Below are 16758 nucleotides of genomic sequence, written 5' to 3' on the forward strand. Positions count from 1 at the left end.
TTTGCTTATAGAGCCAGCACCTTCTCTGATGCGGGCATGCCATGCTGAGAGGTCCCGTGCCAGTGTCTCCTATGTCACACAATCAATTCCAAAGTTCTTGAGAGAGACCTTGAGAGTTTCCTTGCATCACTTCTTCTGACCACCATGTGAAGGCTTGCCCTGTGTGAGTTGTCCATAAAACAGTCTTTTTGGCAAGCGAATTTTTTGCATTCAAACAATGTGGCCAGCCCATTGGAGTTGCGCTCTCTGAAGCAGAATTTGAATGCTTGGCAGTTTAGTTCGAGTAAAGACCTCACTGTCTGGTACCTTATCCTGCCAGGTGATCTTCAGAATCTTCCTAAGACAATTCAAATGGAAGTGGTCCAGTTTCCTGACATGATGCTGATGGATTGTCCAGGATTCATAGGCACACAACAATGAGGTCAGCACCACAGCTCTGTAGATCTGCAGTTTGGTAGTCAGTCTAATACCTCTTCTCTCCTGTGCTTCCCTTTGGAGCCTCCCAAACGTTGAGCTAGCTCTGGCAATGCATGTGTCAGCCTCATAATCAATATGTACATCTCTGGAAAGTACACTTCCAAGGTAAGTGGACTTATCCACAGCATTTAAAACTTGTCCATTTGCTGTAACTGATGGTGCCACATAGAGATGGTGTGGTGGTGGCTGGTGAAGGACCTGTGTTTTCCTGGTGTTGATTGTTAGGCCAAAATTTGCACAAGCCTCAGAGAAGTGATCCACACTTTGCTGCATCTCATATACACTACATACATACATATAGATATATACATGTATGCACACACATACATATGTGCATCACGTCTCCAGATACACTGTAAGCCACTTAAGGGGGAAGGGCATCAGGATTTAAGTGCCTACCATGTGCCAGGCACTGTGCTAAGTGCTCCATAAAGATCTCATTTGGTACTCAGGATAACCCAGGGAGGTAAATGCCATTACTACCTCCATTTGGGAGACAGGGAGATGGAGGCCTCAGGCAGAGTTAAGTAACTTACTCAGGGTCACAGAGCTAGGAAGTGTTTGGGGTAAAATTTGAACTCGAGTCTTCTTGATTGTAGGCCCAGGGTTCTGTGCAATGTGGCACCCCTAGCCCCAAGGGCAGTGACAGTTTCATTTTGTCTTTGTATTCCTAATATCTGGCACACAGTGGGTGCTTCATAAATGTGTGTTGATTGCTTATACACTGGATGAGTCCCCTTAGGGCCAGTAGGATCAATTGAATTTGAATTATATAGAAGGGGTGATAGTCCCAGACATATCTTATCACCCAGATACTTCTGTCCCCCTCAGAATTTCTAAGATGCACTTGGCCCATAGGGCACAGGAAGATGTATATTACAAGTTGTGTCAGATTTCTCTGCCCTGTAGAAAAAAGTGGGAAATCCCCTTGCATTTAAGAAATTTTATTGTTTTCCAAGACTTTCCCTAAGATTCCTCATTGCCTAACTCAGTATAGATCATTTTGGAATAGCGTTGGTAAAGTTGCTTATGCAAGCTGACATCGCAGGTGTGTCCCAGGTTTTCAGGCCCTTCCCTGGGATGCTTTCAAGGCCTTTTCTTTAAGTGACTCTGTCTTCTTGCTTCAGAGTGAATCTCTCAGGAATCCTCCATGCTGACAGCACAACGATCCCAGGACTCCCATCTCTGCAGCCCTTTCATGGCTAAAGAACGCTTTCTTCTGGTCTGGTAGGCAACACGAGCCTCATTTTGCCTGTAGTTCAGAGGATTCAGTAGGAATCTAACCTCCCAGGTTATAAAACTCTTCAGAAAAATACTAAGGTGAAATTAGGGTACCTGAAGAGAACAGCTAAGGGGACTCTGGCCAAATTGTAATCACCTTGGAATGAATCCTTTTTTGGACCTGAACCTGTGGTTTTGATGGTGAGGGAACTCTGGAAACACGTTTGCAGATGAAGATCTGCAACCTGGGAGTCCTGGAGGGCCATCTGGGGCCACGAGAGGGAAGCAACTTCCCGAGGGTCACACAATGAGGACAGAGCAGAGGTAAGACTTGAACTCAAGTCTTCCTGATTCCCAGGCTAGCCCATCATGCCACAATTAAACAAATGATTAACCATGTCTACCTTATACTCTTGCTCACCACTTGTGAAGAAATGATGGATTTTTCAGTCATTCTCATAATGACAAATTTACTAATTTATGATTGAGTCCAATGTGAGGTGGACAGACAGGCTGCTGAGGTGTCCCTTTAAAACTGTCCAGTCAGAGAACACATCTGCACCAGGGAACTCAGAAGCTGGAGAGTGTGCATGAATCTGCTGTAACCTTGTGCTTGTGGTGTGACATCATGATGTCAGGTAGATGATCAATGGAAAAAACCTAAAGATGCACTCATGTGTTCCCATATTTGGGTAAAATCAGGAGAGCAGCTTGGAATGTCCCCATCCCCAGTGAGTTGTACATGTGGACCTACTGAAAATGGCTGGATTTGCCTCTATGATGGCAGGGTGTCTCTCCCCACTAGCCCACTCCCTTTACCCATCACCTCCAAAAGAATGTCCCTCCTAAATTTATCCCTGGTAAAAGCTTATAGTAAACTAGGCTCCCAGGTATAATAAAATTATTACACAGTTTTGTTCCGAAGAATATTTTGCATTTTAATACAAAATTATGTAGGTCAAGAAATAGTCCTTTTACAAACCTTAAGGTATTTGCCTGGATTTGTAATAAGAATGATTCAAGAAGAGGTCCGTGAGGTCTCCATTACAAAGTGTCATTATGTACAAAACGTCTGACTGGTTTTCTGTGTAGGATGTAAAAAAAAAGCTGGAATTGTTACCCATTCTTTGAGAGCAGGCACAACTGCTAAGGTACCTTGGCCAAGCCCGCCATTGTTTGTGAAGAAGAGAAGAAGTCTTTGACAGTCTGAGTTTACCCCAAACTGGCTCATAATCCAGCAATGGAGTTCCACTACGGTGTAATCCAAATTTCAGCCCTCATTCAATTGCATAAAAACAAACCCTTTAAAGAGAACTCCCAGGCCAGTGAAAAGGGGAGAGGGGGCAGAATGCTAGTTTTACATATCAGGACCTGCTCAGTGGCCAGGTCTCCATGTGCTCCCTCCCTCTCCCATCCCTGGTTTCTGTTTACAAGCAGCAGAACTGGTCCCTAGGGGACATGGCTACACATTGCATTTGCCTGTATCATCCTTTCTGTAACAGATATGCAGAAAGAGCCTCCATGGTCGCCTGAAAAGACCATGACTCTAAATGCTCCTGGGTCAACACAATGAGCTCAACCGACTTTGATAACTGCCACTGAACAGAGCGCTACCCAAGAGATGATGGCAACCCGCCGTGGATTAGAAGGGGCACAGTTTCCAAGCAGATCGGCCTTTCCCAAATCTAAGACTGCAAAGAGTCATTTTATGCATATCTTATTTAAAGAGAGATTGATACCAACTCAAAATATTTTAGAAAATCTCATTGTGTCAAGTTTCTTTGAACTCAAAATCCTGCTTTCTAAAGAAATTCACATTGAAGCAAAAAGAGGTGGCTCGGTTTAACTCCTCTCCTGTAGCTCTCTACATCCTAAGTAAAAATCCAGGTAAGTATTCTTCCATCTCAAGGATTCAGTGGAGAACCACAATAATTCGGATGCATGGATATTGCTGCAGCTCCATTATGGTACAATAATTACAAAATATAGACCATCTCTTTACAAATACAAATTAGAGTATGTTACAAGGCATGTACAGGAAATCTCTATGATATATTTTTTAAACAAATGATCTCATCTAATGCTGTTTACCTGGTTGTGATTGCATTAGTAAGAATGCAGTTATTCCAGTGTAGATTTGCCCTTAATGTGACAGTCAGAAAATAGACTATCTCAATGATATTTTCCTATGTAAACTGGTGTTACATAACAGAATCGGGGGGGGGGTGGTTTTTTTCCCTTTCCATACCTCTGATAGGTAGAGTCTGACATGATACATTTCAGAAGGGGATCAGAAATTAGGATACGATTTTTGGGAAAAGGAGGGAGAGTTAACATGGATATGGCCAGGTGGACACAGTTACTTGATATGCTAGAGGGATGACGAGATAATGACATGGCCAGCTGTGGCTGCCATCACCTTTCATCCTTTCCCACTGTGTGTTTGAGAGGACACACAGTGGCACTGACAAATGCTTTTCACAAAAACCTTTCTCAAAGACAGCGATGTGGGTTTGAAGGACAGGCAAGGTGTAACACTTAACTCCTTCCTCTCCAAAAGGGTGGTTTGAACCTGCTTTGGTTCAATGGGGGTATTCCCCACACACCAGTCTCTGTGACAGAGGCTTTCCTGGGCTGCACCAAACAGGGCAGACTCTCTAACAGGTTTATGGCTTCCTTGAAAGGTGCCTTCACTTGGACCAGTCAGATTAGCTACTGACTGCCCTGAGGCCCTTTTTTCTGGACCCTTTTCACCCCACCCATTATTTACAGTGCAGCAAGTTTCTTTCTAAACACTATAAGGTTGTGATGCATATCATCTCATCCGCCAAGTCTTCTTCATATCTACCAGGGTCTGCTTCCTCATCACTATAGCCAGGACCAAAGTCAGGAAATTCATCATCTCGTCTATTTAAAATGGGACACATATCCCCATTGGTCCCATTGCTCATGTTGCCATTCAGAAGGTTACTTGCTGCACTTTCCATCTCATCGATGGTCATATCACAAGCATCAGCGATTTCATGTTTTGTAGCAGACACAAATTTAGGGTCCCTGGCGTAGCGACCTAAGCCTTCTGAGATCAGAACCTGCAAAGCAAAGAATAAACATGATTATTGTGCATCGCATGGGTGGCAAATTAGAAAAAGGTTGTGAGGAGAAAATCATGGGCTAATTTATTACATTAAAAAACAAACATGCTTCTCAAAAATACACTTTTTAGACTTAGGAGAAAGCTCCAAGAATCCAAAATTGCAACATGGCTAAAGAAAAAAAAAGCCCACTTGCAGGGGTTGATGAAAGACTTACTCTGTTTCACCTAAGATGAAGCTCCCAACAACTTCAAATAGCCTAATGAGACAGTTCTTTATATAGTAATCCCTGAGAGCCAAGCAGAGAACTGAGGCCCCATTTTATAGAGAAATCCTCTCTGAAGGGCACCAAGAGACAGTCAAGTAGCATGGCTGTCCTCCTGGCATTAGGTAAGGCTCAGTTTAGAGCTCCCCGAACATTTTCTGTACCAGACTCCTTGAAAAGGCCATGCTTTAAACCATCAGTTAGTACTCACAGCTTCTACCAAGCTATCCGCACTTCTCTGCTTGTCGCTGTGTTTGTGCCTGAAGTCATTGGGGATGGTCAGACTGGCTGGTGTGAATGTCCTATAGGAGATATCAGGGTCATCTGTATACCAGGAGCTCCGGTGTAAAGAAGGCAGGCTTCCATTCATCTGATCCAGGGAGTCTGACCGTTCTACTTGGATTAGGGGAGTATAGTAAGGAGTCCGGTCCTTGTATGGAGGGGTGGCTGGTGGAGTAGCCCATGACCGGGTGGAGTGACTTGGTGAGTATTTCTGAGCTTTACTAGAATCCAGGCCTGCAACTGCCATGATCTGAGGAAAGAAGGAAAGGCACTGGGAAGCCTCAGGGTTCCTACAATGGTTAGACTTCACTGTAGCTAATCCAGATTTTTTTTTTGTTTTCCTTTAAAGGAAATGGAGTTATTTCATCACTTATAGTGAGTCACAGTTTCAAGGGGGGAACACAAATATTAATGTTTTAAAAGAAAATTGGGAAAATAGGGCTCAGTTAAATTAAGAAACTAAGCTCTGAGACATGTGCTGAATCTGGGGGGAAACCCCAGCATTTTTAACTAGTGGAGAAGAGCCCAAGTAATTGCCGAGTGCAAACATTACTAGAAATTCTGGCACCATTACTCAGTTCCCACCATTCACTGGGCACTTACTTTGTGCCAAGTTCCCTATTGTCAGGAGCCTTGGGCAGGGATACAGAGAAAATGAAAGGAAGACAGGACTGTGCTTCAGGGAGCTGGCAGGCTAGCGGGAGGGGGGTCGGAAGGGGCAAACCACCTTCAAGGTCTCATGAGTGCATTGGAAAAGTCTTCCTCACCTGTTGCTGCATCAGGTGCAAAGGCAAAGCTGCACGATGATGAAAGGAAGGAGACAGGGTGATCTCATCTTGACTGCCCTGCCTTCGCAAGCACTCAAAGTTGAAGGATGACCTCCGGTTTGCTAGGAGAGAAGAATAAGAAAAGGAGCTCAAGGAGTCACATGCCTAGAACTTCAAACAAAGCAGGCCCAAAGGAAATCACCAGATGTAATGGCAAGGGATTCAAGAGGAATACAACCAGTTTGAATAAAAAATGATAAAAAATTATTAAATCAACATTTAAAATATTTTAAATAAAATCATTAAAGACATTAAATATAAACAAATAACAAAAGTTCACTAATTCAGTGGGGAGAGGAGAGGAGAGGAGAGTTCTAGTTTATGTGATGACAAGTCAAGTTGTGGGATATGTTCTACCTGAGGAGAGGACCCAAAGGCAGTGTCACCAGAAACAATGACCAGTCACAGTGATCTTCCGTGACATGAAGCTAGTCTTTGCCCAGGCAGGAATTAACTCCTGCACCTGGCGCCAAAGGCATTTCGGATGAACAGAAGATACAAATGCTGGTCCTGGGTAGTTCATGGGGGGAAGTGAGTGTTTTCTAAACGCTGCTTCTACTTCTCAGTTTGTTTTCCTTTGGTTCTGTTACAACAGGACCCTCATCACTGATGAAAGTGGGTATGTGGGCTGCTGGCAAACCACGAGGAGGGTGCCATCCTCGGCCCAGGGGAGGAGGAGAGGCCCTGGTAGGAACAGGTTGGGCAAGGTCAATCTGTGAGCCCTAAGAGGATCTTGGTGACCCAAGGCTAGCTTCTGCAGGGCAAAAGGAAGAAGTTCAGACCAAGTGTTCAAGAGCTTCCATCATGTCCATTGCAGATAGGCTCAGCAGTGAAGCACAGGCCTAGTCACGTTGCTGCTCAAATGTCTTCAGGAGCTCCCCAATGCCTACAGGATAAAGTCCCATATCTGCCCGGCATCCTAAGCTCACCATCAGCTGGTTGCAACCTTTCTTTTCAGCTACTTCACCCAGCCCTCCACCATCCATACTCAACACCCCAAGCTCACTGCTTAGAATAACACTGTAATTTAGGGGGGAAAGAACACTGGATTTAAAATCAGAGGACCTGGGTTCAAATCCTGCCTCTTGCCACTTAATGTCTGTGTAGCCTTGGACAAGTCACTGAAATTTTTCAAATATCATCTTATTTGTTCCTTACAACTACGTAAGGTAGCTGCTGCTATTTCCATTTTACAGTTAAGGAAACTGAGGCAGACTGGTTAAACGAACTGCTGAGGATCACACACAGCTAGTCAGCGTCTGAAGCAGGATTTGCCTTCGAGCCTTCTGGACTCCAGGCCCTCTGCTCTGTCCATGGCACAACCTCACTGCTTGCCTCACCTTTGTTAAGACACTGTTGACTCGCATATGGTTCGCAGCCCACTGGAAAACTAACGCTGTTTCCCAGATCAGTGCTACATGGCCACATCTGCACTGCTCGATGCCTGCAAAGTTGATTTTTTAACGCCCGAGTGTAAGGCTTTGTGTTTATTCCTATTAAACGTTACCCTACTTATAGTTTTGAGGCCCCGCTGTCTCCTCCCAGTTTTGTGTTATTTGCAGGTCTGTTGAGTCTTTATCTCACTAATTATTTCATCCAAGTAAACGATTTAAGAAAGGGCTGCACACAAGCCCCAGACTCCTTCCAAGATGACATCAAATCAACGATTACTCTGCTGGCCCGGCCACTTGACCAGTTCCAAATCTGCATATGTGTCCTAATACCTATTCCACACCTTCCCATCTTTTCTAAAATAATGACACGGGAGAATTTATCAGGGCTTTGTAAAATCTGGGTAGAGCCAATCTTCGGCATTCCCTTCTTCTACCAATCTACTAGCCCTGTTAAAAAAGGCAATCACTTTAGTCTAACATGCCCCCTACCCCTCCCTGCCACCCTATGGACTGTGGGAGGGAGCTAGGAAGAACAGTGGACAGAGCACAGAGCCCAGGGTCAGAAAGATCTGAGTTCAAATCCAGCCTCAGACATGTATTACCTGTGTGACCCTGGGCAGTCTGCCTCAGTTTCCTCGGCTATAAAATGGGGGTTATAATAGCACCTACTTCTCAGGGCAGTTGTCAAGATCAAATGAGATAATTGTAAGAGGTCTCAGCGCAGCTCCTGGCCCATCAAAGGAGCTATAACAGGGCTGACTCCCTTCTCTTTCCTTCCCTATGGGCTCAGATCCCATCTATGGCAGTACTTTGGAGGGCTGCATGGTGCAGTTGATAGAGAGCACTGGACCTGGGAGTCTGAAAGACTGTGTGACCCTGGGTGAATCACTTGAACTCTCTGTACCTTAGTGTCCAAATCTGTAAGAGGAGCGGATGTGTAGCATCTCCTCCCGCAGCTCTGTGAGGATGGTGGTGAAGGCCTCATCAAACCCACTGAACAGACAGAAAATGGAGGTCTAGATCACAGGGTTGGTGAGGAAGCTGGGCCCTCCAGCCTGGATCTTCGGGCCCAGGGCCAATGAAACAAGACAATCTCAACCTCTTAGGATTTTGTGCTTGTCAAGTTTAAAGGGGAAAAGAACCTGGAAGATTCTTGTTTGGTCACAGGGTGGACTAGATGGACCCTGAGCTTCAGTGACATTTGAAGAAAAATGTGAAGGAGGAATGAAGGAAGAAAGGTGCTCCTAAACCCTTCACTGTAAAGGGGGGATCCATAGCTCCTAGAAAAAGGCAGGGGGAGGCACTCCCCCCAAGTCCAGATGGACCTCCCCACCTCCAAGTGGGCTCTCCTCCCAAGATGAGCTGGATCCCCCCATACTCAGAGAGCCAGACTCCTGGGCAGTCTGACCCCAAGGGCTCAGATAGCAGGGAGGGCTTGTCAGGTTCCCTTCAGGCTCCATTCCCTCCCAATAACCCAATTTGAATTCCCCGAAGGAGAAGTCTCCTCCAAAGGACCTTCTCTGCTCTTATGCAAATTGACCCCAATATTTGCACTGAACACCAGACCTGCTTTGATTTTTTCTGATTTCTTATTAACCAAGTTAAAGAGGCCCTGGATTAGAAACCGCAGCAGGGGAACAGCCCTCTGGACTCTTCTCCATGCCTCTGCGACAGCATTCAGGAGGGCAGGGAGACAGATTCAGAGCTCAACTTTGTTAACAAACACTTGAAACTGTAGCAATTGAACATTAATTGTGGAACTCTGCTTATGGGCTCAAGGAGTAGGTTTCTGCCCCAAGACTAAAACCAACAAACCTGCGATGGCTGTAATGGAAGATTCCTTCCCTTCTCACCAAGCTTATATTTGGATCCACATGGGAAGCCAGGCTCATTCTGTATGTGTGCATGTGTGGGAGAGGCATATGTGTGGAATGTGTGTGTGCACACATGTGTGGCATGTGTATGTACATGATCCATGCCTGTGTGGTATGTGTGCAGTGCACATGGTGTACTGTGTGTTCATGTGGAGTATGCGCAGTATATGGCAGCACATGCATGTGTGTGCCTTTTATCCCAGGCCAGGCACTGGATTGGAATGCTTTTTCAAAGGCCCCTTGGTGACAGCAGAAGGCAGCAGCAAACAACGTTCACCCTCCCTGTGGCACCGTCTTGGGCCTGGAAGGTTGCAGGAAGCTGCTCTGGATGCCCTGGGCTGAAGGCCAGGGAAGCTGACTTCAATGAGAGACAGACTTGCACTTTGGGTCAGCAAACCCTTCTAACAATGGGATCAGATCCACCGTGGAATAGGATGCCTCTGGAGGTAGCAGGGTGACCCTTTGTGTTGGTAAGCAAAATGGGCTCCTTAGCACTTCATTCAACAAGTGCCCTTGAATAGTTTGGCTTTTGTTCCCTTTGAGTAATTCATTGAGCCTTACTAGGTGCTAAGCCCCAGGCCCAAAGCCCTATTAGGTGTAAAACCTTAGTGGGTGTGGATTGGCAACCAAGGTGGGGCCCAAGGTGGGGGTAACTCCAGGGAGGGCCTAGTTTACATGTCTGGGACAGCAGAGGCTTTTAGACCACGTGGGTTTAAGTCTGCCTCTTTGTGATGATTCTAGGTCACGTGGGTGAGTCGCATGTGGGACTCACCCCTGACGCTGAAAAAAATATAAAAACCAGGGGTTAGCTGTCTGGAGCTCACTCCCGCACCAGTGGTGGCGCGTGACTCTGGGCCAGCCCTTGTTCTGAGCTCCTGGGCTGAACCTAGATGTTGGTAACTATGAATCTGTATTGGGTCTGTCTGTTGATGTTTGTAATTTGTTTGTATTTTATTCTGAAGTTCAGGGTATTGGCTTTTTCCCCTGAACTAAGTGAATGCTGTCTGTATGCTGGATTAAAGTAAACTTGTCAACCCCTTCACCTTGCTTTCCTTAGTTAAGCAGATCAAAAGAACCTGTGCTGTTGGCAGCTTTCCGGGTGCTGGCCGTGGGTGGATCTTACACCCCCACAGAAGCTGCTAGCTGGATTGTTGAAACACCCTTGCGGAGGTCTTCACTTGTCTGAGCATCGCAGGGGGGATTCCTGCCTTGGCTCGGCTTGGACCAGACAGGAACTATGGCATCTGTGACTAACTATGTGGCCACTGACCTCTAATCTTTCTGTACCTGGCCATGAACCCTGAACATGCCTGGATGGATTGAAATGAGTCATGTCCTACATCCCCAGATGCTTCTCCTGGGCTAGAAGGCCCTTCTACCTCTCATGTTTGGGGGCTGTAATCGAGTTTGTTTTGGGATTGGGGTGGGGGGTTGAAGAGAATTCTTGACTTATTCCATGGTGAAACATTGCTGATGTTGGGCTCAGAAAACTTGGGCTTGAGCTGAGACACTCACTCTTCCTAGTTGTGTGATCCTGGCCCACTGCCTCAACCTCATCACAGATTCAGAGCTAAAAGCATCCCTCGAGAGGCTGGGGCAGCTGTTCCCAGGCAGGGGAACAGTCAGCAACCTCCTTCACAATGAAGATGACCATGAGGAGGGGAGAGGAGATTGGATGAGCTGAGGGAAAAGATGCGCAAATAGGAAACAAGGGGAAAAAGAGGCGAAGAAGAAACCAAAAGAGAAAGAGAAAGGAGAGGGAAGAAAAGAAGCCATGCAGGAGTGGGCGGGCCAGACCTCCCTTGGCTCCACGCCACTTTGGGGGACTCTCTCTGATGCTCTTTTGTGGGCCACTGGCTCTGGGAAGAAGAGAAGCTCTGCCAGCAGGCTACAGAGGAGACAGGTGAGGACACCCTCACAGTTCAAGGGGCAGGGAGCCTTTCCGCAGCCCCACGATAAAGGGTCTCACATGTGGGAGTGGGAGGCAGCAGCCGTCTCCTTGGAGACCTCTTGGATTCGTAGCAGATGGGTGAGTCATCCTCCTCCAAGAAGCTGTGCGGGTGATGGTAACCCCGTGGCCTCTCAAAGTCGGAGCTGTTGCCTGGGCATCTGTTGTAGAAGTCATAGGTTTGCCTGGGTGTGAAAAACCCACCAAGAGAGTGAATGAACGAGGGCCTGTCAGGATGGCCCAACGAGCCTGCCCTGCAGGCCCAGCCCTGGATCCTCTCCCAGTCTTCTACCTAGCTGATTTCAGGGAGAATGCTAAGAAGAGACTGACTCACTGTCCCTGGACATTCAGACACAGGAAATGGCCACTGCACCCTCCCTCACTCCATTTCATGGTGATACCTGCTGTTCCACAACTGATCTGTGGCTCAGCACGTTGTTCATGTTTTCTGATCACTTTCTGTTTGGATCCCCCCCAGATGCTACTGTCTGCCCCTTTCTGATGATAACTCCCCTGCTACCCCCCCGCCTGGGCCCAAGCTTCAGAGGCCCTCCTGCCTCCTTTGGAACTCTCCTGGATACCTGGCTGCCCACTGTCCAAACAGTGCCCAACTGTTCCCCCTTCTTAGAAATGACCCACGAAGTCCAAAGAGCTGCTTAAGTAGTTTCAACTGTCCCTGAAAACGAGTCTCACTGCATACCCCCTGAATGAGAAAACCAACCAAAGCCTCCAGAAGGGGGCAAGGGCAATCAGGGAGGACCTAAAGGCTCCCTCCCCTAGGTCTCTTCCCTCTCCTCCCACTCACTGTCCCAGGGCCTGGCTTGGCTGAAGGGAAGCTGGGAGCACAGAGGCTGCCTGCCAGTGGGTGCTGCCACCCTCTTGGCCTTGAGAGGTGGGAAATGAGAGGGAAAAGCAGAGGGGGGCATTCTGGGAGATCTCATTTTGGCCCAGGGTGGAAGTGACCTCACCTGCTCCCCACCAGCATACAATCATCCTCATAGTACTCATCGCCACTGAAATACTCCTGCTCCCCCAAGCATTGGTGGTCCCTGAAGTAGTCATACCCCTCAGAGTCTTCCCGGCAAATAGTAGGGAGCTGCCCATCACCAGAATCAGACCTACAGTCAGGAAAAAGGGGGACGGGGTTGGCTTTGCATCAGTATGGTGGAGGAGCACACACACACACACATCCCCGGTCAGTGTGTAAATGCACCAGTGTCACTGGTTTCTCTGTTCTCCCATCAATCACTCCCCTACTCCTGTACCCTTTGCTCCTGCCAAACATGAGTCTATCTCTGCACACCCTAAGTCAACTAGATAGGAGCCATCAGGGTTAGAAGTTGTTCTTGAGCACTTTGCAAACTCTTGGTGCTAAATAATCCAGCTCAACATGATGGGAACTACAAAAGAAAACACGTATGTTCATAAAGGTGAAGGAACTGAAAACGAAAGTACAGGGGCCTCAGCAAAAGTCACTTTTAAGGGCTCTTTGGTCTTTCTCCTACCACCTAACCTTCCTCTCTTCTCATATTGTAGCCTTGGGCTGCCACAGAACGCAAGTTCAAAAGCTGTCTTCTCTGCCTGGTCAGCTAAGTGGTCCAGTGGACAGAGTGCCGGACCAGGAGTCCCGAAGATCTGAATTCAAAAGTGACCTCAGACGGTCACTTAACCCTGTCTGCCTCAGTTTCCTCATCTATAAAATGAGCTGGAAAAGGAAATGGCAAACCCCTCCAGTATCTGTGCCAAGAGCCCCCCACTCCCCAAAAGGGGCCACAAAGAGCCAGACGTGACTGCAAATGACTAAATAAAAGGGGACAAACTGAACTAGGAAGACCCACAGTTTTCACAGTAACAACTTCTGTCTGGTGCTCCATCTCCCCTTATCCAGGCAATGTTGACAGCTCAAGGGAACCACCTTCTTCACTCATGCCCCCCAATTTAGGCCAGTTGTGCCTCCTAAATCACTGACAGTGGAGGTCTGGCACCCGCCCTCTGATCCAAATGGTCTAGGGGCTCACTTTATTTTGTTGACACTAGAGGAGAGGCTTCTCCTCATCCCTGAGGCATGAGGACTAAGCCATCTGGAGGTGTGGAATAGTGAACTGGCTTTTCCATATAACCCATGTCTCTAAGAATTGGGTTGGGCACACTGTTGGAAACCCCAGGCAGATCTGAGGTAGGCCTGAAGTTCCTTTCTTTCAAAAAGGCAGCCACTTATTCCACACTTCACCACCTAAGGTCCTGAGTTAAAAAAAGCTTTCTTGAAAATTGGCTTAAAGGAATTTTTCCCATTTCAACATTAAAATAGCCCAATTTCTGACACTCAGACATCACAGCACTTAACACACATTTTGGGGAATGGGAACATACCTAATGTAAGTTTCGTAATAGCGGGTTCTATCCAGGAAAGGCATAAAATATGGAGGGGGGAAAACAAAATAATCAGATAAAAGTAAATATTTCCAACAAAGGTTATGAAAATGTAGGTATGCTACCTGCCAATCAAGTCAACAGAACTGGGGCAGATGGAGAGTTTTTTAGGGAAACTACAGGAGGTCATATAATGGAAGCTCTCTTTTTCTACTAAGACTCAGAATACTTACACCTTCCTAGGAAGGAGTCCCAATTTTGTTTGTAATGCTTCTCAACCCTAAATAGGAATTTGCAACAGAACGTGGGAAAAGAGAGAAAGAGGGAAAGGCTAGGGCCACTCAATCAGATGGGACAGGCTATGGGTGGGAGGCTAGGCTACCAAACACAAATACATCAAAGGTTACCTTGTGATACTTGACCTTCTTTGAGGCGCATGCTCATGCTTGTGCTGTGAATGATACCCATTTTCAGACACATGCTCAAGGTTTCCAATGCTGGGGTGCTTCCCGTTAGCAACTTTGGACATATTGGCATTATTGAGATTGGCATTTGTTGAGTTGGGAACTTGCTTTCCTATGGAATTATGGTTATGATGGTTAGGATACACCGAATTTCCTGCTGGAGGAAACATTGGGTTCTCAGTATCGCTTGCAGATGGAATTGAAGGCCTTTGGACATGCAGGGGACGGTGGGTGGTATTTGTCTGCTGAAGGGAATCTCTCCTATCACTAGTGACATGATTGACATGGTTTCCAAACAAGGCACCATTTCTCTGCAAAATAATGGGAGACAATACCAGGTAATTTAACACAGCATTTGGCGCAGGCAGGCTAGCCACGTTAGGTTTTTTTTTCTTTTTACATGAAAAAATATTCTACTAAAATTCTACAGGATCCCTGAGATGAACAAAAGACTGTGAGTGTCTGAAAAATCCATGTGAATGTGCCAGCAGGGTGGATGTCCTTCCCCCGGACAAGTGTGAGGTCGCCAGTGCTCAGAGATGGGAAGCAGGGGCACTCCCTGGCAATGCAGGCTGCCCTAGAGAAGCCCATCCCTAACCCAGAGAGTGTCACACCCATCTGAGGCAGGTGGCAGCCTTCGGGGAGTGGGCAATGGATGTAAGCTCTAGGCTATGAATCAGGCAGAGACTGGCTGTGTCGTGCATGGTGCAGGATGGCAGGGATGCGGTGACAGAGTGAGCTGATCACATCCAGGGCATGGGTTGTGCTCCTCTCTGGAGGCCAGAGGGGAGCTGCTCCAGCTGCTTTCGAGGTGGATGGGAGGAGAATGGAGCTGGTGGGGCGAAGGCAGGGATGGTCATGGAAGTGCTGTGTGTGGAGTTCTCTGCCTAAACCTATGTGTTTGTGCCTCAGAACGTTGTGCATGTTACAACTGGTCTGAATTTGCACAGGCTTGCATTGGTAGCCCAAAATGAAGTCTTAGAAGCACAGACTTTGAGAGTTGGAAGTCCTGCTCCACAATTTCCAAACGGACAGTATAGAGCTGTGTTTTGAATAATTACTTTGAATACATCTTCTTCTTCCTCTTTGTTTTTGTCCTCAGGTTCATCATCTTGCAAATCACATGATATAGCGCGACGGATTTCTGGCCCAATATCATGAAGGGTCCTTAATCCCGCCTAGATCAAGGAGAATAGCAGAAGAAGTTAGACAGCCCCCTCCCCCGGCTCAGGCTGGCGACTCGGGGTGACTAAAGTTTGGGTGTGGGCAGCTCACAGGTTTGCCATCCTCAAGGGACACTGCTCATGCTTGGCAATGCCAGTCCTTCAGAAGGGCAGAAAGACATGACAGCCATTGGCCATCTCCCTGGCCTCTGTGTGATCCAAGGACGATACCCTAGCTAATCTAAGGACTGGAAACTGATGGAGTCTAAGAAGAGAGAAAGAAACCAGTCAACAAGTTGGTTTGGTGGCCTGGGCTGCTGCAAGGTCTGTTCATTAGGTGAACGGGGAGGTATTATATCTGCTGCAAAGCAAATGAAGGGGGAGGACCATGTGTTGAACAGGAACCAATCAGGTCACTTGGGATGATAAAGTTGGGTCTTTGCGTGTACACAGTCCTGACTTACTATTCTGGCTAGAAAACTCCCAAGACTGAGCTTTAGCATCATCAAGGCCCCAATCAACTAAATAAATGTGATTCAAGATGAGTAGTATTGTTACATGGCGGAAAAGGCCAGTTTTGGAGTCAGGAAAACCTGGGTTCAAGTAAGTCACTAATCTCTCAGTGACTCAGGCAGCCTCTAATCTCTAAGACTAGACCATGTGAAGGAATTTGCCACATTGTGAATTCTCTACACTTATGAAATCCCAAGTCAGGGCCAAAAAAGAAACCAAAGGTCCATTCAGTAATGGTTTTCCTGTGTCCCACTTCTTCCATATGTCATCAATGCATACATAGGTGGCTCCCCCCAAACCCTGGTCTCTGACTCTACTTAGAAAGATGCCTGGTGACCCAAACCCTGAACCTCTATGGGAGGCCTGAGAAACCTTTTGCCATTCACCATTGTAAGACATCAAATAGAAGGGCTGCTGGATTATCTCTGTCAGGAGGGACTAAGTGGGGAAATGCAGCATGTGACAATGAACCAAATAGAAACATCTCAACCACAAGTATGGAGGCACATTTAGGGACCGTACCTGCCATTTCACATTTTTCCCTTGGGACACTATCACCCACACAGAGAAGAGATGGTTCTTCCTTGTCCCCACTTCTGAGTCCTTCTGCTGCTTTGAGTCTTTACCTACTACTCCTCTATCATTCGTCTGCCTAGCAGTCTCTCTGCCACATGCCAGGGTTTTGGAGAACTCTTTAGAAGTGAAGCTTGGTGTACAGCACTTAAGTCTGCATCTAATGCTTGGAGAATCAGAATAGTTTTCGAGTGAGAATTAGGCCACATGGGAAATCTTCAGGGAAGAAAGTCACTTCAGTCATTGCATGAAGCCCAGCCATATGGTGAAGGAATAGTGAGACTGAGACACAGAG

General features: G+C 46.9%; 1 protein-coding gene across 2 annotated transcripts in view; it reads right to left on the reverse strand.

Annotated features, from left to right (window-relative positions):
* Positions 1–2625: 2625 nt before the first annotated feature.
* The window catches only part of CACNA1D (calcium voltage-gated channel subunit alpha1 D), a 359630-nt gene continuing 345497 nt past the window's right edge, over positions 2626–16758 (reverse strand). The window contains exons 41-48 of one of the 2 annotated variants that reach the window (XM_036737724.1): positions 15276–15392; positions 14158–14525; positions 13751–13777; positions 12349–12498; positions 11402–11565; positions 6105–6226; positions 5267–5587; positions 2626–4787 (exon numbers count right to left, since the gene is read on the reverse strand). In XM_036737724.1, coding sequence (XP_036593619.1) covers positions 4494–4787; positions 5267–5587; positions 6105–6226; positions 11402–11565; positions 12349–12498; positions 13751–13777; positions 14158–14525; positions 15276–15392 — 1563 coding nt within the window. In that variant the 3' untranslated portion in view covers positions 2626–4493. The remainder of the gene's footprint in view (positions 4788–5266; positions 5588–6104; positions 6227–11401; positions 11566–12348; positions 12499–13750; positions 13778–14157; positions 14526–15275; positions 15393–16758) is intronic. The other variant, XM_036737725.1, reaches the window with a different exon arrangement.

This window comes from Trichosurus vulpecula, chromosome 9, assembly GCF_011100635.1.
Source record: "Trichosurus vulpecula isolate mTriVul1 chromosome 9, mTriVul1.pri, whole genome shotgun sequence".
NCBI classification, from domain to species: domain Eukaryota; kingdom Metazoa; phylum Chordata; class Mammalia; order Diprotodontia; family Phalangeridae; genus Trichosurus; species Trichosurus vulpecula.